This window comes from Onychostruthus taczanowskii, unplaced genomic scaffold, assembly GCF_017590055.1.
Source record: "Onychostruthus taczanowskii isolate IOZ18803 unplaced genomic scaffold, ASM1759005v1 scaffold1, whole genome shotgun sequence".
In the NCBI taxonomy this organism is placed as follows: Eukaryota; Metazoa; Chordata; class Aves; order Passeriformes; family Passeridae; genus Onychostruthus; species Onychostruthus taczanowskii.
This window is the reverse complement of record NW_024496525.1, coordinates 7,935,764-7,956,181: the sequence shown is the minus strand read 5'-3', so window position 1 is coordinate 7,956,181 and position 20,418 is coordinate 7,935,764. Positions and strand designations below refer to the sequence as shown.

Genomic DNA, 20,418 nt, shown 5'->3' with positions numbered 1-20,418 from the left:
CTTGAGTTTTGTTGGGTTGTTGTTCTGTAGAACATCATTGTTGGAAATTTTAATAAATAACTTCAGTTAAAAATTCAAATAAAGAACAACTACAGATTAAGCTCTTAGTTTCTCTTCCCTCTGATTTATAATGGCACGCAGTATTTTGTGTGGAGTTGCAGCATGTCCTTTTTCTCTGGAGTATGACAGGGAAATGTTCAGCTTCATAAAAGAGTATGCTGAGGTTTTATGAAAGTATTTTTTTGTTTGTTTTTTAAGAATATGGTAACACTTGTCTTGCAAATACTGATTCATTAACAGAAAGATAAGTCTGAGTAACAGCCTGCAGACTGGTGTTCTTTTTCCCAGCTCTCCTGAGCCTGAATTGAAAATACCAATACATTCTCAGCTTTATGTTCCAGCAGATGGTTTCTGTTAGGAGTTATAAACCTTTCTGGTGTTTTGTTCTTTTGTGAACAAGTTCTCTTTTTAAAATATTATAAAAAGAGAATACTTGGTTCACAGAAGTGCTAACTTACTCAACCTGCATTTCAGGGCTTGAGGCTGCTTCTTAGCAATACCGTTCACTACTCCTGTAGTCAACGGGTACAGCCTCAAAGGCAGTCCTGTCAACTGGGTTTAAGGAAAGAAAGAAAAGAAAGAAGAAGCAGTGCAAGAAGTACAAGAGAAAAATGTCAATAGGAGGCAGAAAGTAGAAAAAGTCAACTATCATGCCCTGCTATATGGGGAGAGTCAGGAATTCCAGCCAAAATTGTATTATAGAGCATGAGGAAGGTGAAAGTGTTGATTGACTCCCGACTTTTGAACAGACAAACTAAACAACCCCAGGCAGTGGCAGAGCATGACTGAGTCATGTACAGCATCACAGGGAGTGCAGGAACTGAATGAGTGGAGAGATGGGACCATGCCACCTGACCAGGACATACCCTGCATCAGCAACTCTGCATCCTCCAGAAATGTCATTCAGAGCATCCTTCTTCTCTTAGCTTTAATAATGTGTTACAGTCCCTTCCATAGAAGAACTAGAATGGCGTCAAAGGAGGGTATTGTCAGCATTAGCCAATCCATCCATAACACTTCTAGAGACTCTTTAAGGGCAATTTTAACAAGGGTGTTTTTTGTGTTATGAACAGACATTCTCTAAGAACTGCAATAGAGGCCCATGCCATACAGCCCATTCACTGAATAAAAGGGTTTTTGATGGGTAACTGAGATAAAAATAGTCATCAATTCTTACTCCTAGCCAACTCCATCAGAATGTGAGTAAGCAGCACAGTCTAATGGGTGGAAGGTATTGGAAACTAGGAGCTCAGTTCTAATGTTTGCTTAGGTCTGGACTTGTTGAGGGAAAATGGCTAACACTGGTGAACAGTTCCAGCTAGTAGTTAGCAATATTGAACTGCTTTGTGAAAATGCATGGAACAATTAGCTAGCATCTGCAGAATGTTTGAAGATAACCAGTTTCCATATTTCCGTATTCCCACGTGCTGTTATGGTGGCAGTGCATCATAGTGCATGGTGTAAAAAAGATCTGTTAAATTAACTAAATAGATGAATGTGTCTCATCAGTTCCCCTCATGTCCATGGTACAAGTGATAAAAACCCACTGATAACAGATTAAACTGATGGAATTAATTTTTTTCCTCCCATCACTAAGTTTACACTGATTGACATGAAGCTTTGTCCATCTGTAATGATTTTGCTTAGTAGGTCTAATGTCTTTATAAACAAAATTTATAAATACAAAATTTATGATGTGAGAGGCTCTGGTGTCATAACCTATGTCTATTTTCATTAGGGATTTCTGCACCAGAGGTACAAAAATCATTGTGCAAGTATGTTTTATAGTCTTCAGTTCTAAAGTGAACCCTTTCAGAGATATTAATGGTCCCACAGCTATACCAGAAAGTTGACTTTGTTTCTGGAAGTAGTATTGAGTGCCAAACCAGATTACTACTGTGTAACCAGTTTTCACCTGTTTTTGTGTACTAAGGCATTAATGAAAGAATAATTTTTGGAACAGTTTAATGGCTAGAGGAAGGTACTGCTATTCATGGTTTTGCTAGGCAGTAGCCTAGGTACACTCGGGGATTATTTGCAAACCACAACAAACCACTTTAACTATCTGTAAAGAGCCTTCCCTGTCAGAAAAATGGGTGTAAGAATATTACCACTTTTCAGGCTTAGTTACTCATGAGCTGAAATGCTTAATGATCCAAATCACTAGCTATTCTTACTGTAGCACCACCTTTTTTTTAAGTATTATTTTGCTGTTTCTGGTATGATTGACTACCATAGCACTAGCCCTGTTTTTCATATGACATATTGTACTCACTATTGTTTGAAATTGCCATTAAAACATTTGAAAATAACGTTTTCTTTCCAAACTGACTTGTATTTTTTCCAGCACTGATTTTTTCTCTTCCTTTCCTGTTTATCTGAAATAGCTGAAGGAAAAGGACACATTGCGTCAAGGCTGATAGGACAAGAATTAGACCTACTGTATGTGCTGGTTGCATTCAGGCCTATGAGCCTACTTCCTTTCTCCTCCCCCATAACCAAACCCAGGCCTGCTCCATTCTTTGGAGCAGGCAGGATATTAAGATTTACAAGGCCTTTAGTCTTTGATGTACTGCGAGACCATGGCTCTTCCTCATTTCTTTAGAAAGCCTGAGCCTGAGGAAAACAGGTACAGGGATCATGAGGATGGAAAACTTCATATTCCCAGCATTTCAGGTAGTGTGTTTGCCCTGAGAGTGATAGTAAAGGAATACAAGGTTTGCTGTGATTTGGTGCTTGGGATTGGTTACAGTCTAAAACTTGGTCTGGACTTGGTGCAGAGCCAAATCCTGAAGTGATTTAGTCCTACTGCTTACATGTTTACTCCTGCATGGATATAGACATAATAGGAGAATTTGCCCTTATGGTGTTGCAAAAGATTTGTTAACACATGGAATTCCCACTGGTTTAATTTAAATAAGCTTAATAGGTTTACTGGAACTTGTGCCACACCCATGTTCCTCCTCTGTTTAAGCTGCATTTCACTAAGTGCTTACAGAAGGGTTTGCAATAGTTTAGGTAAATTGGTTATAAACTGTGCATTTACTTAAAGCAGAGTAATTTCCCTATGTAAACAAGAGTGAAGTCAAAACCCATGGACAACCCCCTTCCTCCGGACGCAGCTGGAAGGCGTTGCTGAGATCAGTTACTTACCACAGTCCTCTGTTGGCCACTGCCAACTGCTCAGCCACAGACAGGGTTTGTGTGTGCGCTCCCCAGTATGTTTTGGGGTGTAGGGTAAATGTGTACTAGCTCAAACTACTCATTTCAATTGATGTGACAGACCCTGCCTGGAAGCGCTCACACCAGTGGCTCTGCTGGGGAGACAGCAGCCCTGAGTGGGGTGGCAGACAGAGGCAGCTGGAGGGCAGCAGTCTCTCAGACTAGGACAGCTGTACGCAGAGTGAGCATCTCCCCATCAGCTGACTTCCACACAAGCTAGGGTCCCTTCAACCAGCTTATTCACACTTTGCCCTTTACTAAAGATTCACAGCTGATTTAATTTACGAGTCAAGGAGCATCGACTTCTGTCCATTACTGTGCCACTTCTACCCACTGCGTTCAAGCTGTCAGACATCAGGAGATTTGTCTACTGTAAATCGTTGCCATTTCCCAGTCAGCAGTGCAGAATATTCAAGAGAGCAGGTTTCAGTTCAAAATCCAAAGTGGCTTCGCTTGCCATTTCTCGTCAGGGTTTCTTTACTGTCTGTAATTCTAATTGTAGAATATCTATGCACAGCTGCTTTTCAGTTTCACTCCTTGCTTGGTTTGCCATTGTTGACTCAAAGCAGCCTGTTTTCTTTCCACTGCCTTCAGTGGAAGTGCAGCAGGGTCCAGTTACCTCTGTGATAATCAGGGAAGGTCTTTTATAAATATCTGAAAAAGTGCTTTAGCATTAAGAAGTGAACATGTAGGAGCTCATGTGCTACATTCAGCAGTGACTGAAAAGTGGATCAGAGTTCCCTGGTTTAGCTCCATAGCAGTTTAAACTGCTCAGTCTGCTGTGCTCCTACTCATTCAGCTCCTGGCTCCCTCTCCTTCTCTTGCTCTGGTGCTTTTCTGACCTGAATAGTTGCACAAACTGGCTTAAACTGGCTGAAAAACAGTCCAGGGGGATTTTTTAGGCCACTCAGCTGAGACTGGTTGAAGGTGCCATGGAATGGCATTTTTAGATAATCGTTCATCAGTTTCTCTATGCTTTCCTGTTACATAAGACAGTACTGGCTGGTGCTGTTTCCAGGACAGTTTCTGAATTTGGTGGCCTGTGTTTCACAGCTGACTTACAAATGCAATTCTTCATGCAGCCAGGACCTTCCATAAAAATGTACTAATATGTATTCTTAAAACAACTGAAAAGAGAGTCCTACGTTAATTGCTGAATAGGCTCTTTAGCATCATGAAAAATTCAGTTTCAGTAGGACAGTGTAGGTCTCCAGACTCATGTCAGATATTTTGCTCTGTAAGACTGGGCCTACTTTCTCTCTAACAGTCACTAACAGTAAACTAACAGTTTGAATGCATTTGCCTTTCAGAAGAAAGAGCAGGGGATAGAATTCTCATTGCTGTAGTCTGTTTCTTTTCCCTCCCAGCAGACAGCAGTTGATCACTTTGATTCCCTCCATAAGGTATCCTTACTCCATGCTGATATACAGGACTGCAGAGCAGCATACACATCTAGGATGGGACCTAGACCTATACTCCTTCTCAACTTTGGCCTTTCTGATAAGGGTCAGTGGTCCAACGTGAGGTTAACCAGGGAAAACTACCTGAGACCTTTGTCACCAATATCAGCAGAGAAGTCCCAGAGTGAATGGTCAGAGGCAACACATTATTCCTGTCATTAGTCTTCCTCTGCCTGGGTGACCATGCCATGTCAGACAGTGGGGAAGCTTGTGCTGCTGCTCATCTCTCACGTGTGTTTTGTAGTTACATCCCAGCATTCTTTGGGCTTTTTATTTTTATGCGACAATAATTTGCAGGAAGAACAGAATAAAAAACTTTGATCAAGCAATCCTGGTTTGTTTTCACTATGTTTTCTATTTCTCTGTGTATCTCTTGAGTAATCTCTGGCAAAGGAGGGTGATAATAATGAGTTCATGGATGGCTGTGTTTTTGAGCACAGAAGCATGCACCACTCTACCTGCAATACCAGAAAGCATCTACAACGAAGTTGCAGACACACAAAAGCCCAGGCAGTGACTTCCAAAGGAAGTGCATGGGTTAAGATTAGTGCAGATATAGGCATGGAATGGCCCCTGTTATCTGGGGAGCAGGAAGCATGGTGTATCAATGTATCCTGAGTGATCTGTTAAGGAGTTTAAGCTCATTTTTGAATGTGTTTGATCATGTAGACATTTGGAATTGCTGTCACCTTATTGTTGATGGACAGGCAGAGATATTCATCCCATGATTGTTGCAGTTGTCTTAGACCTTCCATTATAAAATCCTGTTTTCATCTAAATATAATTTGCCATAACATTTGAGCCAAAAAGGCTAATATAAGGGACTTGTTTCTGAATGGTTTTGATAGAAAGCTTCTTCCAAAAGTTTGTTTTGAGTTATGAAGAAAATGTTTGTTTTACAAGTGATTGAAACCAATTCTTCTTTTCTAGGAAGCTCTATGGCTGCCATTTTTGGCCATGAATTGCACATTATTGATGGATAAATGGAGTATTAGGAGAAAAAAAGGGAAGGAGTTTTATTTTCACATAAAAATCTACCCCAAACAGTCATATTCTAGGCAAGCTCCAGCACAAGGTTGGGTCCATTTTCTTTTGAAATTCCTTTTTTCTAACCTTAAAGAACTGTTCGTCACTGTAAGGCAGTATTACAACATGGGAAATTAAGATGTGTCCCCACTTTCACAGTACACATCGGGGCATCTTGAAGGAACCAGAGCAGAAAGCAGTGAGCAGTAGATGATCATGGCAGTGATGAGCTGGGAACCTCTTGAAGCAGAAGACTGTGGAAGTAACAGCCATGATGAAGTTTAAAATTGGTGTGGCATAAGAGGAGATCCATGTAGGAAGGTATAGCTTAAAGGAACTCTCCAGACCTTAAATATATACTGAGGTGTTTGAATCTTGCTATATTTCACTGTTGCATAGCAATTGGCTGACAAGATATTTGCTTCATTTCCCTCTTACCTTTAGAAAGAACAGTGTGCTTCCTATTTGTGCCTGCAGTTTATACAATAGTATACACCTTAGATCTAAAGCTACCCAAACCCTAGAAATATCAGTATTTTTCTCTAATGGAATGCAATTTGACATTTTAAATCGATGTGTGTTTGACAACACTAAACCAAAACCTGATATTTTCGCTCTAGGATTTGATGTCTAATACAACTGAAACTCAGTAAATTTTGGGGCAAAATGCCATGTATGGCAAAAAATCTGAACATTGATGTCTATTTTGTGAAAACATTAAGGGCATCTCATTTATGAATGCTCTGAAGAAAGCAGTTCAGTAGTTCTGTCCCGAGCAAGGGGGACTTCTGCTGAATGACAAGGCAAGAATTCTATCTAAATATCAACTTAATTTTTAACGATCTCTTTGGTAAAATTTTATCTATTTCTTCAGCACAAATGAGTTCATAGTAAGGACATCTTTTTTACTTTCTTTTCTTAAGTTTCTTTAAACTTTTGGAGTGCTTGTGAATGTAATTTGAGTTTGACCTATTTCTAGCAATCACAGAACTTGCTTCAAAACTTTGGCTGTTCTGAAAATGCTGTTTTGACATTGACAGCATTTAAGCCCTTCTCATTTGCTCCCCAAAACTGGAAACTCTCCCTTGATTTGTGAGGGGTAAGGAGTGGCCTAAATGATAGTCTTAAGAGACTATAACGTTTATCATGAGATGGAGTTCTATTAGCATATAAAATTGTCTTTGGCTTGATTGCATCTCAGAGTTTAACAGAACATACTCAAATAGCTTCTAGTTCTAAGAAGTGTGTAGACCTCAGTTTTATATATGGCTGTCTCTCCAAACCACAAGTCACTAAAGAATGTCAGTGTGATGTTTGGCGAGTTAAAGGAGGGCAGCACTCCTAAAGCAGACTTGTGGTTTTAACCCTGCAGTAAGAAGACTCAAATGTTAGAGAGATTATTTTCTTTCACATGTATTATAATTTATTTTTTTTCCACAGTCTGAAGTAGCAGCACCTGTGTAACCTTATTTAACTGCCTTTACACATTTTTCTTTCCCTCAGCTAATATTCTGCCAAAGTGACAAACTTTCCTCACTTTGAACTGCAGAACACCATGAAAGCCAGCATGTCTCAACCTTGTCCAATACTGTAAGTCTTCTATGCACTGTTCCTTGGGAGCTGTCATTTTATTAATGCTGTAAGAACATGACTGCTCTAAAACAAGAGTATATCGTAGAAAGAGCTAACATTAAAACAAAAAAAAAAAAGAAAAGAAAAAAGTTTGATGTTTATCTACTGTTTGCTTAGGTCTGAGTCTTTCCCAAGAGTGGATCAGTCCAGACGACTTGCTGCGGCTCTTTGATTAAGAATTCTTTCTCCAGCAGGGGCCATGAGGATCATAGATCCATAGACTTGAATTCAGTGTTAACAAGGACTTGTTAAAAAATAGAAATTATGTTTCCTTACCTTTAGGTTGATCAAAAAACCCCAACCTTTAAGTCCTTCCTCATCATCTGGGGACCTGAAGGATGTTCTTTCAATTTTTGGATTCTCAGCTTATTGTGATAATGAGAATGCTAGTTAGGCTGGGGTATTTGAAACATGTATATAAGTTCACCAAGGACAAGAGAGGCCTGAGACTTGTCACATATTTAATTTCTACTCTCTGGGACACTACAGAAAAATTATTATAATCACCGTTTGCACGCGAATGAAGAAATCTTCTCTCCATTCCAGTTCATTTTCCACTCACAAGAATCTATCCTTTTCTATCACAATAGTGGTGGTAGTTCACAGCAAATGATCTGCCATGTGGGTAAGTGGCATTCAGTTCCTCACTTGCTTCCTTCTGCCATCTGGTGCTATTGCTTTGCTATCTGTTACTTCTTATGGACCCTAACAGAGCTCACTATCCCTGGAATGGCCTAGAATTGATTTCAATGAAATGCAGGTCTGTGAAAAGATAGGTATAAATCCCAAAGAGGAGACAATTCATAGCTTCTTTAGTAGTCTTCTTTTGAGTCCAAAGTACCTGCCTTCCAGTGACCAAAAAGTCTTATTTTTATGGTGAACAGCCTTTTTGTTAAAGGTCTTACTAACACAGGGAATGAAATTTGTTAAAATACTAATTTTATTTCCATACTATGACTTTAAACATGAGCCAGCTCTATGTTTTCCTGAGAACCAATGAGGCTTGAGATTTTTTTTAATTAAAGGCCAGCAAAGGTGGGGGTTTTATTTCCTTTCCCGTTGAATGCATTTGAAGCACCTCTGTCTCCAGCTGGCTGTGGGAGCAGAGCCAGCCCATAATGGTTTCAAGCCCAGTGTGTGCATAGGGGAAAGGGTTTTAACCTGATTGATGACTCTGGAAGGGGTTGCAGCACAGAGTGCTGAAGCTGGTAGCACTGGAGTTGTTTATAAGATAGGAGAGAGGCGGTGGATGTGTTTTTCAAAAGCTGGCAATTCTTCCCAGTCAAGTGCAGTAAATATTTCATGAACGGTCTCATTTCATCAGCTTGTGGGCACTCTGCTCCACGAAACCCTTTGAAATAGTTGCCAGAGGTTGAAGCTGAGATTGGTTGAACTTTCTTGCTGTCCTGACCACTGGTCTTACAGCCATTCCTTCAGGTACACTGTCAAAAGTTTTGTTACTGGGCCTGTCTATCCTTTATGACTTTGCAGGAGTAGGCCTGAAATTTATTTTTCACCGTGTGTTGCTTAAAAATGCAAAGCAGTGTGACATTGAAATATCTTCCACAATCGTGGTATCCTTTCCAACTTCATGTAAGATTTACTGCTTTCCAGGCCTCATATTGCTCTAGTTTTAGCATGGATTTCTTAGGAAATTCATAGTATCTTATCTCTATCTGATCCATTGCACAATGGCCGCATTGTAATTTCCTTAGGTATGATAGCATTATTAGCCCGAGTGACTTAACTTGCTTTAGGGCCTTGTGATCTTGCAGTCATCTTCATAGCACCTCTCCAGTGGGAATGCTTCCAGCAGTATGCTGTAAAGGAGAAGAAAAACCATCTTTGTAAAGGAGTCTGCTCTCAATCATCACATGTGGGTAGAAGTGAGGTGTATTATGTTCGAGGTTCACAGGTTAGAGGACCAGGAAAGAGGATAGATTGTTAAGCAGAATGTGAAATGGCCCCAGGGTTGCACTGTGGAGGAATTGACTCTTCTTTGAGTGGGGAGGACAAGACTGCCTCAGGAGCACTTAAAAGTACAAATAAGGTAAAGGAAATATGGAGACTAGAGAGAGGGGAAGGAGACTGAGAAAAGTGCAAAGAGAAAGGTGGCACACATCTTGCTCACGTGTCTGTAAAAATGGGGCTGGATATTTGAGAATGTGCTTGTCTGCAGGTTTTCAGGTTCCTGCTTCTCACCAGGTCAGAAGCTGCATGCATGGCCTGTTTCACGATAGGTTAGTGTTTCTGTGTGGAACCATAAAGCACAGACATGCTTGAAGACGGGCAGGTGGCAAGAGAAATTATCTGAGCTTTGTGAAAAGCCAAAAAATCAGGGAGACAGACGTTTGGTTTCAGTTCTGGGCAGATGCTCAGGTCAAGTCTTATTTTGTCCAAACCGCTTCCCCTACCCTTAGGCGTGATATTTTCAGAGTGAAAGGACAGGCAAAGCCCAGGGAGATTCCAGAGCACGGCTTGTTTGCAGCTGGCTGGACATGGAATTAATCAGCAACAAAGCAAGACTCGCTCTTCTCCTGTGGATATGGGGAGAACTTGGATTTGTGCACACACACACACACCAGAACAAACCAGTTCTTCCCTGTCTGCTGGGAAGGCTTCAGTTACAGTATCTGAAGCCAGAGATTTCATTTAAGCCATTTGGACTCTGAGTGCTGTAGCCTTGTCTGCCTCCTTCCTCTCTCAGATCCCAGCCAGAAAAATCCTCCCCCTCACTGCCCTCCCTTTCCAGCACACACAACACAGAAAGCAAAAACCGACCCAAGCTTGCCTTTGCAGCTGGGACTTATCAGCCAGAACACACACATGTAGGTCATCCATGGGAACTCAGCAAAGTGTTGGATCAACAAGAGCACTGGGGTTGGGGGGGGGATTGTGCAGGGCAGCAGAAGGAGCAGGGACAGAATCTTTTTTTATCATTATTATTATTTTTATTATTGTCTGTTTTTTTAGAAAGGAGAAGGAAGAAAGATTACAGCAGCTTTTCTATTAAATGAAAAGATTAGCATGCCGTGGATGCTTTGCAGGGGCGTGATGAGATTTGCAGCAGATGAGTTGGTTGCTAGGCAATGCTAATGAAAAGCAGGCTTTCAAAACTTCTGTGCCGTGTGGGCCCAAAAGTTATCTAGCCTCCCTCCTGAAGCCTCCACTCCCCCCAGCTATCCCCCCCTGCCCCATGCAACTGCCAAATATTTATAAAATCCTCACCAGGAACAAGAAAGATAAATGCAGGAGTGGGCTTCTCACTCTTCCTGAGTGAGACACGCCCACACACACATACACACAAGTTTGCTGATTTTCTTTTCCTCCTTAGAAAGGTAAAAAACAAAGCCCCACCCCCGCAAACCAAATCAAACCCAAAAATGAAGCAAACAAAAAAAAAAAAAAAGGAGAGAAGAAGAAAAGTTAGCAGTGGCTTCCAAAGCAGCTCGGTGTCCGATTTCAGAGTTCAGTCAGAGTTTAGGGCTTGCATGTGTGTGCGTGTGCATGCTGGGGGTAGGTACATGTTTGTTTTTGATTTCTCTCCATGCGTTTTCAAGCTGCGCTCTGGCTCTTCCCCTCCTCCCATCCTGCTGCAAGCCTCCTTTCCCTTTCAAGGCCTTCTGACACAATGAGCTTATTTTCCCATGCTCCCTGTGAAAGCCGGGGTATGTGTGTGAAAGCTGCAGCCTCAGAGGACTTTTTTAAATACAGAAGTTGAACGTTGCTGAAGTTACAGACAGGGTTTCTGCTATTTTTACAAATCACCCATGTCTTACTCCCCTTCTCAGAAGTGTCAGCATTCTTAGATATCTTGCCATCTGTCTCTCCTAACTGTTTTTTTTAAGTGAGTTTAATGTTGGTATGACAGCATTGAAGACTGGTGTTTACTGCTTGCTTCACGTTCTCCTTACTGGTGTGGCTTGTGTGCCTCATTCCTAAGGCAAAAAAGGATGTTTCCATGCTCAGTTCTAGGCTAAAACTGTCAAAGAGGCATCATGTAATAAGATCTATTTCTAAATAATCCAATGGATTAATATAGTTCTGTCATGAAAAAGCAACATTTCAAAGTTACTGAGCTATCTTGGGCCTGTAGATTGGGCAGGGGAAGCTGCAGAAGCAGAGCTTCACTGCACTGCCTATTTTGAGATTCACCCATCCCCTGCTGCAGTGTATCACACTGGATGTAAAGTCTTCCTTCAAAGCCAGTGTTTATTTTTCATGAATGCTTCTGGGGAAGTAAGGGTTAGCATGAATTGGAAACAAAATTTAAAATTACTGTACAGAGTGAATACAAGTGTCATATGGTGGTCCCATATAGTCAAAGTTTGACAGTTAATGATCTTGGTTGAGGTCTGCAGAAGTCAGTGGCACTTGGCTAGTGAAAACAAGAGCCTTTGGGGGGGAATGTGAGATTTTTTTTGTTTTAAAACATGCTGGAGCAGCTTTGTTTTGTCTGAACTCTTTCTCACTGATGCCAGTATGAAGTGTTAATCAATAAGGTATTCCTTGGGCAGACAGATTTTATGGGGCAGCTTCAGTGACCTCTTCATACCATATTTCATTGCAGAGGCCTATATGTTCTTTCTTTTCCTTTTTTTCTTTTTTTATACCACCAACCCTGTTTTAGCCAGTACAGTGTGAATAGTTGATATATTAAGCCAATGTCCTAATCATATGTGGTCTCTGAAAATCTCAAGGCATTCCCTCCTGAAGTTAATCTTTCAGTTATGAGTTAGGGAAATTAATTTCAGCATTCAAGCGTCCATAATTTTTCCCATTGTTTCAATTAAATAAGGATGGCAAATTTTTAAATGCTTGGGAATACAGCCAGCTGCTGTGTGCATACTGTGGGATGACTATTCAGGTAACACTCCGTTATCTGCAGTAAGAATTTTGGCCCTGCAGGACATATAGGACATGTTAGGAAGTCTAGTAAGGGCAAAACTACCATGTGCCCTCCTTCCTTTCCTTTGTCAGGCCAAGCAAAATGCCTAGACACTACCACATTTTTGAAACGTGGCTCCAGGCATTCCAGGTCTGTACAGACATGCCTGCAAAGTATTGTTGGCCATTAGAAAGGCAAACTTATTTGTCATGTTTTTCCTAAGCTGTTGTATACTGCTGTCCATGTGGCTAACTGCTACCCCCAACTCCATTTCACTTGTAGATATAGGCACCCCTTTGTGTAGCTTGGTCCTCTCTAATTTGATATTTTCTAGATTAAAAAACGATGTACAGATTGAAAATAGGGGCATCTCTGGGGAAAAAAAAATCTGATGTTCTATACTCTGAAATCAAACCCACAGGGCTTTGCACCCACCAGAGTGGTGTCCCAAAGCCTTGCATGCACACATTGTCTGGAGTCACTCCATATACTGCATGTCTTAGCAAGTGACAAAAGTGCTGCAAAAATACTTTGTTTAGTCATGTTAACAGAATTGCATAATAAATGTAAAAAATGGCCACCTTTCATTCACGCATGACTGCAATTTTTTGCTTTTACACTAGCAGCTATGAATTTTGACCAGTCAGGTTTTACCAACATGCTGGTCATTTGATGGTCACCTCTCTGACCACTGTGCATGCCATATCTTGTATTCACATATGTAAGAATTCATAAAGAAATGGCAAACCCCTTCAAGAATAAGGAGCCAAACCGTGTGATTTATCTGTATTACTTGTGGGAGATCAAGTTGGGATAAATCAGGTCAAACATTTTATCCTTTAGGCTTCAAGATGTTTGATTGGCTTAAAGAGTAGCTCCACATTTCAAACGTGTGGCTGAAAGACTCCTGATAGCAAACTTTCTGTCACAGAAGACTTGCCTGTGTACCCACTGGAGTCAATGGACTTTCTAGAAGTAAGACACTGTGCATAATGGGTTTGGGGGTGAGTACTAGCAGATCTACACAAGCAGAGCAGTATTTGCTGATCAAGAGACAGCAAAACATATAATTTTTCACTAAAGAAATGCTATGTCACTGAAATTTGCTTTGGATTTCTGGTACTGTGACTGCCACTACCATCCCTACTGATTGTTTGGAGAAGGTCCTCTGCAGATTCACATACACTCAATTGATCATGAATGAAACTAAGAGCAGTTATTAATCTTACTGCCTGGTTGCACTCTAAACCGCCTTCTAATCCTGCCTCTGTTCTCTTAGACAAAGAATGCAGTGAGATGAAGGCAGGATCAATGCCAGCATGGAGCTGCCCTTTTTTGTAGTTGTTGTGGCAGGGTTTTATACATCAGCAACAGTGAGTAGTTCCCAGTGTACTCGGGGAGAAGGGAGGGAAGATGAATTAAAAGGGTCAGATGTTGTGTGCTCTTGAAGGGATGGCAGAGTCCCATCCTGACTCTTGGTCTCTGGTGAATTTTTCAGTTCCTTGTATTTAAGGACTGACCTAACGAGACATTACAGCCCTACTGCCCTTTGGAGATCCATGAAGAGCTCAACACAAGTTAAGAAAGGGTGCATTGTGTCTTTGATCCAATGGGCAGTATTTCACAGGCTGGCAGATTTAATAAAATCTCAGAGGAACCTCAGCTCATTTTTTAAGAGGCTTAACATTGAGTTAAAACTTCCCTTTACTCCTGCATTGTTGGAGACCATTCCCTTCTTGTGTGCTGCCAGAGGACCTGCAGGGAATTGGGGCTTCATGAGACCAGATTGGATGTAGGCAGCTGGTTGAGACTGGTTAGAAATCTGCAGGAGCAATAGCGGGATGTAAGATGCTTTCTAAGTCTTTTTGTTTCTGAGTCTTTGAAGTGATCCAGTGCCTCACATGCAGTATGACAACTTTGCTCCACACCTGAAAGGAAAGCTGAGCTACTGATAAGGCCTTTTGATCAGTAATTTTGAGCTGCACGACATGAAGAACTGTGTAATACCACTGCTTCCAGCAATGTTATTTGTCCCACCATTAACACCAAGCTATCCAGCTGACTTCACAGCTAGAAACATGAACAAGTTCACTGTCACAAAGTCCTCCCCTGTTACAATGTTTATGGACACAGCTAGAAAGGAAGTATGAAGGTGGAGAATATCTTACAGACTGATCAATGGATCCTTGGAACTTTAGATAGTGCCATAGTTTCTTGTTGAAAGCTGTTCCTGGTAGGCTGGAAGAGGTTCCTTGAGCAGCACACTTTCTTTGATGTTCAGTGGTGAGAACTTGGGAACTTCTGCACCAGGAAGCAAATCACACTGTGGCAATTTGGAGCACAGGTCTAGAGCAGCTCAAAATCTGAAAACTGATGAATACTGAGAACTGGATAGTTTGTTTTTGACCACCTGAACACTTAAACCACTACTCTGCTCGCTTCTGTTATTGTTATGGAGATGCTGGTTGAGGACTGCATGAGTAATTTCACAGCAAGAGTTTCAGTGTAAGCCATATGTTGATCCATCATTCTAAATTTATATAGAACAACTATTGCTAGTAAAATGTTAGTAATTAGTTTAATGGGGAAAAAGAATTTTGCTTAGATTTTCAAACGTACAGGGTAAATACTTCCAAAGTACCAAGCACTCAAACACTCACCTTCTTTGAGAAATGAAATATAGGTTGCATGGTATTTCAGCCACCACTAGCACTAAAGTAAAATCCTTTGCAAACTCAGAAATTCACTGCCAGGTTACTGCCGCCTCCCTTGGATATGGCAGGCTGCTGGAGTTTAGCATTTGCAGCAAAAATGGAACCTCCACCTAAGGACCAGTAGTTAAAACTTTTATAGTCATTGATTGAAGTTTGGCCTTCTTGGTCAATAAATGTTCACTTTCTATAAGAAGCTTTGACATAAGCAATTAGTCAAAATTGGCGCCTGAAATGATTAGAGATGGGAAAGAGTATGCTCCAAACCCTACTTTATAAGAACTTTTGCCAATGTATACATTTCCTGTAATATAGCTGTTGAGGCCCCCAATGATTGATCCTTGTAAGATCCAGCAGAATCATGCCCCCTTCCAGTTGCAGATGCAGATCCAGCAGAGATGAACAAAATACAGTCTCCAGAGATATTTTTAAGATAACTTCTTTCTTGAGAGAAGACAGAGAAGGTGGACAAATGCTTTCAGGAAGTAGAAATTGCTGTTTGGAACTGGTATGTCTAGGGGCACTGTTGAATATCAAGAGAAAACAAAGTTAAATGCACTATCACAAAGGAAGAGGCAGTCATGTAAAAGGCAAAGATGATTTGTGAGATTTTGCAATAGCCTCCCAAGGGAAGCAAGGCCTTTTGCTTGAGACATTTAAAATTAGACTGGACAGAGCAATGGAAATTCAGTGTATGAGCACCCCATGGGACAGAGTGCATAAGCCACTGGGTCTCCCTTTACATGATCCCTTACTCTTTTGTAACTCTTCCTGTATACCTCCATTCCAAATAATAATTTGTTTTCCCCAGATGCCCATCCTGGTTCTCTGTTCCTCCCCTTTTCCCCTTTAAGAAAGGAGCTGTGTTTGATTCATGGTGTCAGCTATCTTCCAAGCTCTGATCCAGTCCCAGGGGTGGGAGCTCATGGGACTGATGAGGGTAGGAGTGATCAACTGCAGACTTTCCTGTTGCTGAGCTTGCTGCAGGCCTGACCGTTTTTAAGACCTCAACAGATGTTTCTGCTTAGAAACTATTGGCATCTTTATGGACTGTTTTTTCCATTCTTCCCTCCCGGCCCATGTCCAAGCAGCAATGAATTATGTAAGACTACATTCTAGCCTCTTCTTTATTATTATTTCTGTAGATGCATCTCTAAGAAGTACATCTACAGTTCCCTCTACCTAGTTTTAGATGCATCAGCTTTCTCTTTGACCAAAACACCCAACTACTCTTAAAAACACTTGTGTGCTTTTTCCTCATCTTTCAGACACAGATGCCAAAAATATAAACACTACAATCCTAACTTGTGGCTTCGGATTTAAGATGTCTCTCACAGTTCATACTGTGGTTTTAATCAATATGCCGTTTACTTAAAAGTTAACCCCTTGCTATGGAGCTGCCTGTATTTGTCTCTTACTGCCGGTACTTAGTGAACAGTAATTAATAATAAGTAATTTATAAACTGCTGCTGGAGCTAAAATGGCTCCAACAAGCATCATCCCTACCTGCTTTAGTGGTTTAGCTGCCAGTTATTAGAAATTAATACATTTCAGACAGTCTTGAGTAGAATCAAAGCACTGAGCTAGTTTATTTGCACTGTTGATAAGTAGTTGTAATCCTGAAAAATACACGGTGTAATATGTGCAGGGCACCAGATGCAGTCTGGGTAGTCTTAACCCTTTACCATTGTACAGCAAAACTTCAAAGCTCAAGACTGGCTAGATTAAGTTTCTTTAAGAGATGATGTAAGTAATATGTGCAAGACCACATGGAGATTACTTTAACTCAGAAGACAGAGAAATTTTCTGCATTGGAAAATTTGGCAGACTACTACTTAATTTCAGATGTACTATAGTAGCAGAAATGAACTGTTTCCTTCTTTGGGAACACACAACCAGAAGGAGACAAAGTAGTTTAGCCAGTGTGCCACAGCCAAATGTGGGATTTTCATGCAGGCCTATGTTTAGTTATTACAGCAAAGAGTTGCTGTAAATCCTCTTGATGCACTTAGCAACTGAATTCCCACTGGAAGAAAAGCACATCTTTTCCAGTGTAACACTCTCATTGTTCACCACCTCAAACTCTTTCTGTGATTCTGCTACTCTGACAAGGCACAATGCCATTGCAAGTCATCCTCTTGGCATTTTACCCTTTCAGCAATCTAGTGGTGCTGATATAAAGTTACTGAGTAGAGGACTTCCTATTATTTGCAGTATATCTATACTGCTTGACTATCAGCCAAGCAGTTACATGTTGTTCTACCCAGGTGCCTCTGCACTGGTTTTGCAGGACTGTGAGGGCTAAAAAAAGACTCAGTCCTGTCTTGGTACCTTGTCTGAGACTGCCCAGCAAAAGAGTCAGTGGTACTGGTGGATGTGATGTGGCTTTGGATCACGGAGACAAGCAGGACTAGTTGTCCAGCCACCGGAGTCCCACTCTGAAGAGAGCAGAGTGCAGTGCTGTCAGTGCACGCACTGGATGTGCCTCAGCTGGCCCATGTGGCCTGGGCTAACAAAAGCCCTCACTGAAGTACTCTGCATTGTTCCTCCTGAAAGCAGAGTGCTGAATCTCACATGCTGAGGACTGAAAGATATACAGTAGGAGAATAAGAGTTAAATTGCCCCATCTTTTTCTGACTTCCAGTAGAAAGCCATACAATAAGGATTGTGAGGTCAACCAATTTGGCATCTTTTTTCAGTAATTGCATTTGTGTGAGAATTGCATCAACAGGCATTATGGTAAACAAGCATTAAAATATTTATTTAATGGAAGATAAAGCATTGCTAATGGGAACAGGTATTTCCGTGGATTTGAACAGCAAATGCCATTGTAATTGTCAACATTTTGTTGACTAATGTAAAGAAGACATAAGCTCTGTGCCCTAATGTTCAGAAAGCTTGACATTGCAGAAACATCATTTTATACATACTTACTGTTGCCTGGTTTTGCTGTTACTGTTAAGATTCTACTGGTGAAGAATCACCACAAACTGAAGAGGCAAGATCTAAACTCAAGAATTCCTGTGCTTTCTCCTTTAGACAATGCTGTTTTCCTTAGGAGTATTTAGTTCACTTCAGGATCCAGGAGACTTATGAGCCAAGCTTTGAGCTAACACTATCCACTAACAAAAATCTGCAATAATAGCAAATGGAGCATGTAAGCTGCCTTGCCAAGGAACTTGATGCTCTCTTTTCTGAGAGGTCTCTGTGCTGAAGGTCTCCCCAAATCTCTTCCTGTTAAATAAGAAATCTCTTAGCTCCCCAGAGCCTACGGCTGACCCCCTGGCTAATGGCTTTTTGCCAGTCCTGTTTTGTATGTTATATTGTTGGCTGACACTGCATTTTTACAGTTTTGTTTCTCATGCTCTTAGAAGTGGCCATTTTAATTTCAGTAAATATATCTCTTTGCCCAGTACACGGTATTCTCCTGGCAGCTTGGTGCTCACAGACTATAGGGAGCTGTAAACAACACTGTTTATACTTTCTGCTGATACCAGAACATTAGCATATAAATAGGGGAGAGATTTAAACAGGCTAAAACAACTCCAGCCTGGCCTATTGGGAAGGGCGGACAGTCTGCTTTTCACTCTCCTTGCCAAGGATGTCAACTTTTCTGGGGGACTATTGCAAGAATGAAGGGCTTAAAGAGATGGGAAGCTTTTATCTGACAAAAGAAAGGTCGATGAGCCTTAGAAATGCAGAAATACACTGAATAACAGTCTGCCTGTAGGGATTTCCTTGTAAGCCCGGTTGGTGTTAGTGTGGGCATGTGGAGGGAGGGGAATTACTTAAAAATCACCACAGAGCTGTTGGATAAAAGCTTCCTTTAAATGGAACTTGCAGCAAAGTGTTTAAAATATTGCAACTACACCTGCAATGAGCATATTGCTTTAGAAGTTGTTTCATTTACCCTAAAGAAGCATATCATGTGGTCTTTACATTTTTTTAGCTGCAGAGTATTTTAGAAACATGGTACAGCCAAATACTAAATCAAATAACCTCACATATCTTATCTGTCTATTGAATTATTAAAATTCCAGTCACCTTTGGCACCAGTGAGAGATAGGCACAAATGCTGCAGTTACCATCAAATTTCTTGAGTCCTTTTTTCATGCACTGAAAGTTTGATTTTACTTTTTGTCATAGAATATGTAAAGCAGGGTTGACAGGAACATAGATACAAGGGAGAAAAGAGTTCTCACTTAACAGTCCATTGGAAACCAGAGACCAAGACAAGGGGAAAAAATCAGCCAGCGATGATATTTCCAGGTGAGAAAGAGGTACTGTGGGATTGTAAAGAAAGCTGTCACATGAAGAGTGGGGGTGAAACTATGAAACAGAACTTAACTGTGTTGGAATTTGTTGTGGGCTTTGCAGATGTGCCCCAGCGGCCTGTAGACCTTTGGGCAGATTTCCATTTCAGGGCTGGACAGCTTTGTGTGGAGCAGCCACTTGCCCCATTTTCCTTCTCTCTGATGGAAGGGGGAATGTTTGTGATGCTAATTTTCCTCTTCAGAAGGAATGAAGTTTTGTGTCAAAACAAGAAATTCCCATGGTTGTTTTGTACCATCACCTTTCTGCTCTAATAAAAAGAGCGCTTTCAAAGTTATATTCCCAAAACTGGTAGAAACACTGTGATTTGCACAGTGTTTACGACACGGAAGTTGCTGTAGGAATGTCCTGCATAGCCACCACAAATATGGTAGTGAGTGGGGCACGTGAAAAAGAGGAGGAGATGGAAACTGAACTGGCTTTTACTCTAGGCCTCTTCTAGAGCTCTTCATCTGCTGCATCTGCATTTAGTCTTCCCAGTGGTTTGACTGAAGTCCTGGAATAACTGGCAGTGGTGGTAAAACACAAGGCACATTTCAAATCAAACTGCAGTGCACACACTAGCTCGTGTCTATGCAGTCAGGAGCTAATGCAAGCAGGAAGCAAACCTGTTGCTTGCTTGGGGTGCAAGTTGCCAGTAAACCACTGCCTTTGTGGGTAGGCATGACAACTGCACACTGCTGGGGTGGCTCCATGAGAAAAGGAGACGTTTCTATGCTGGGGGACAGTGGATGTCCCAGAAAGGGAGAGGCATTAGGACTGAGGACTGCAGAAGACTCTTGTATTTCAGAAAAGGCCTTCATTGCAAAGCCCCCATATTCTCCCACAGGATTAGTTGCCCTTAGATTAACCTCATTTACAGTAATTATGAAGTCTGACACATTTCTCTGTCATTATCTCCCTTGTATCGGATCGTAGGATTTCTTCCCCTTGCTTCTGTTTTTTTATCTGTCTGTTGGATTAGAGACCAGAGGTTTTCACTATGTTATCTCTCAAGGTTTTTAACTCCAATGTAAACTGGCCAGTTTTAGCCCAGGATACGTTGCAGTGATCAAAGTTTAGTATCTCACTTTTGTCAGGCAAATGT

General features: G+C 41.2%; 1 protein-coding gene across 4 annotated transcripts in view; it reads left to right on the top strand.

The window, feature by feature from the left end:
* The window catches only part of RAD51B (RAD51 paralog B), a 363,400-nt gene that overhangs the window by 274,444 nt on the left and 68,538 nt on the right, over positions 1-20,418 (top strand). For 2 of the 4 annotated variants that reach the window (XM_041396635.1, XM_041396642.1), the window contains exon 10: positions 7,272-7,358. The exons of the other annotated variants lie outside the window; for them this stretch is intronic. In XM_041396635.1, the coding sequence (XP_041252569.1) occupies positions 7,272-7,310 (39 nt within the window). In that variant the 3' untranslated portion in view covers positions 7,311-7,358. The remainder of the gene's footprint in view (positions 1-7,271; positions 7,359-20,418) is intronic. 4 annotated transcript variants of the gene reach the window in all.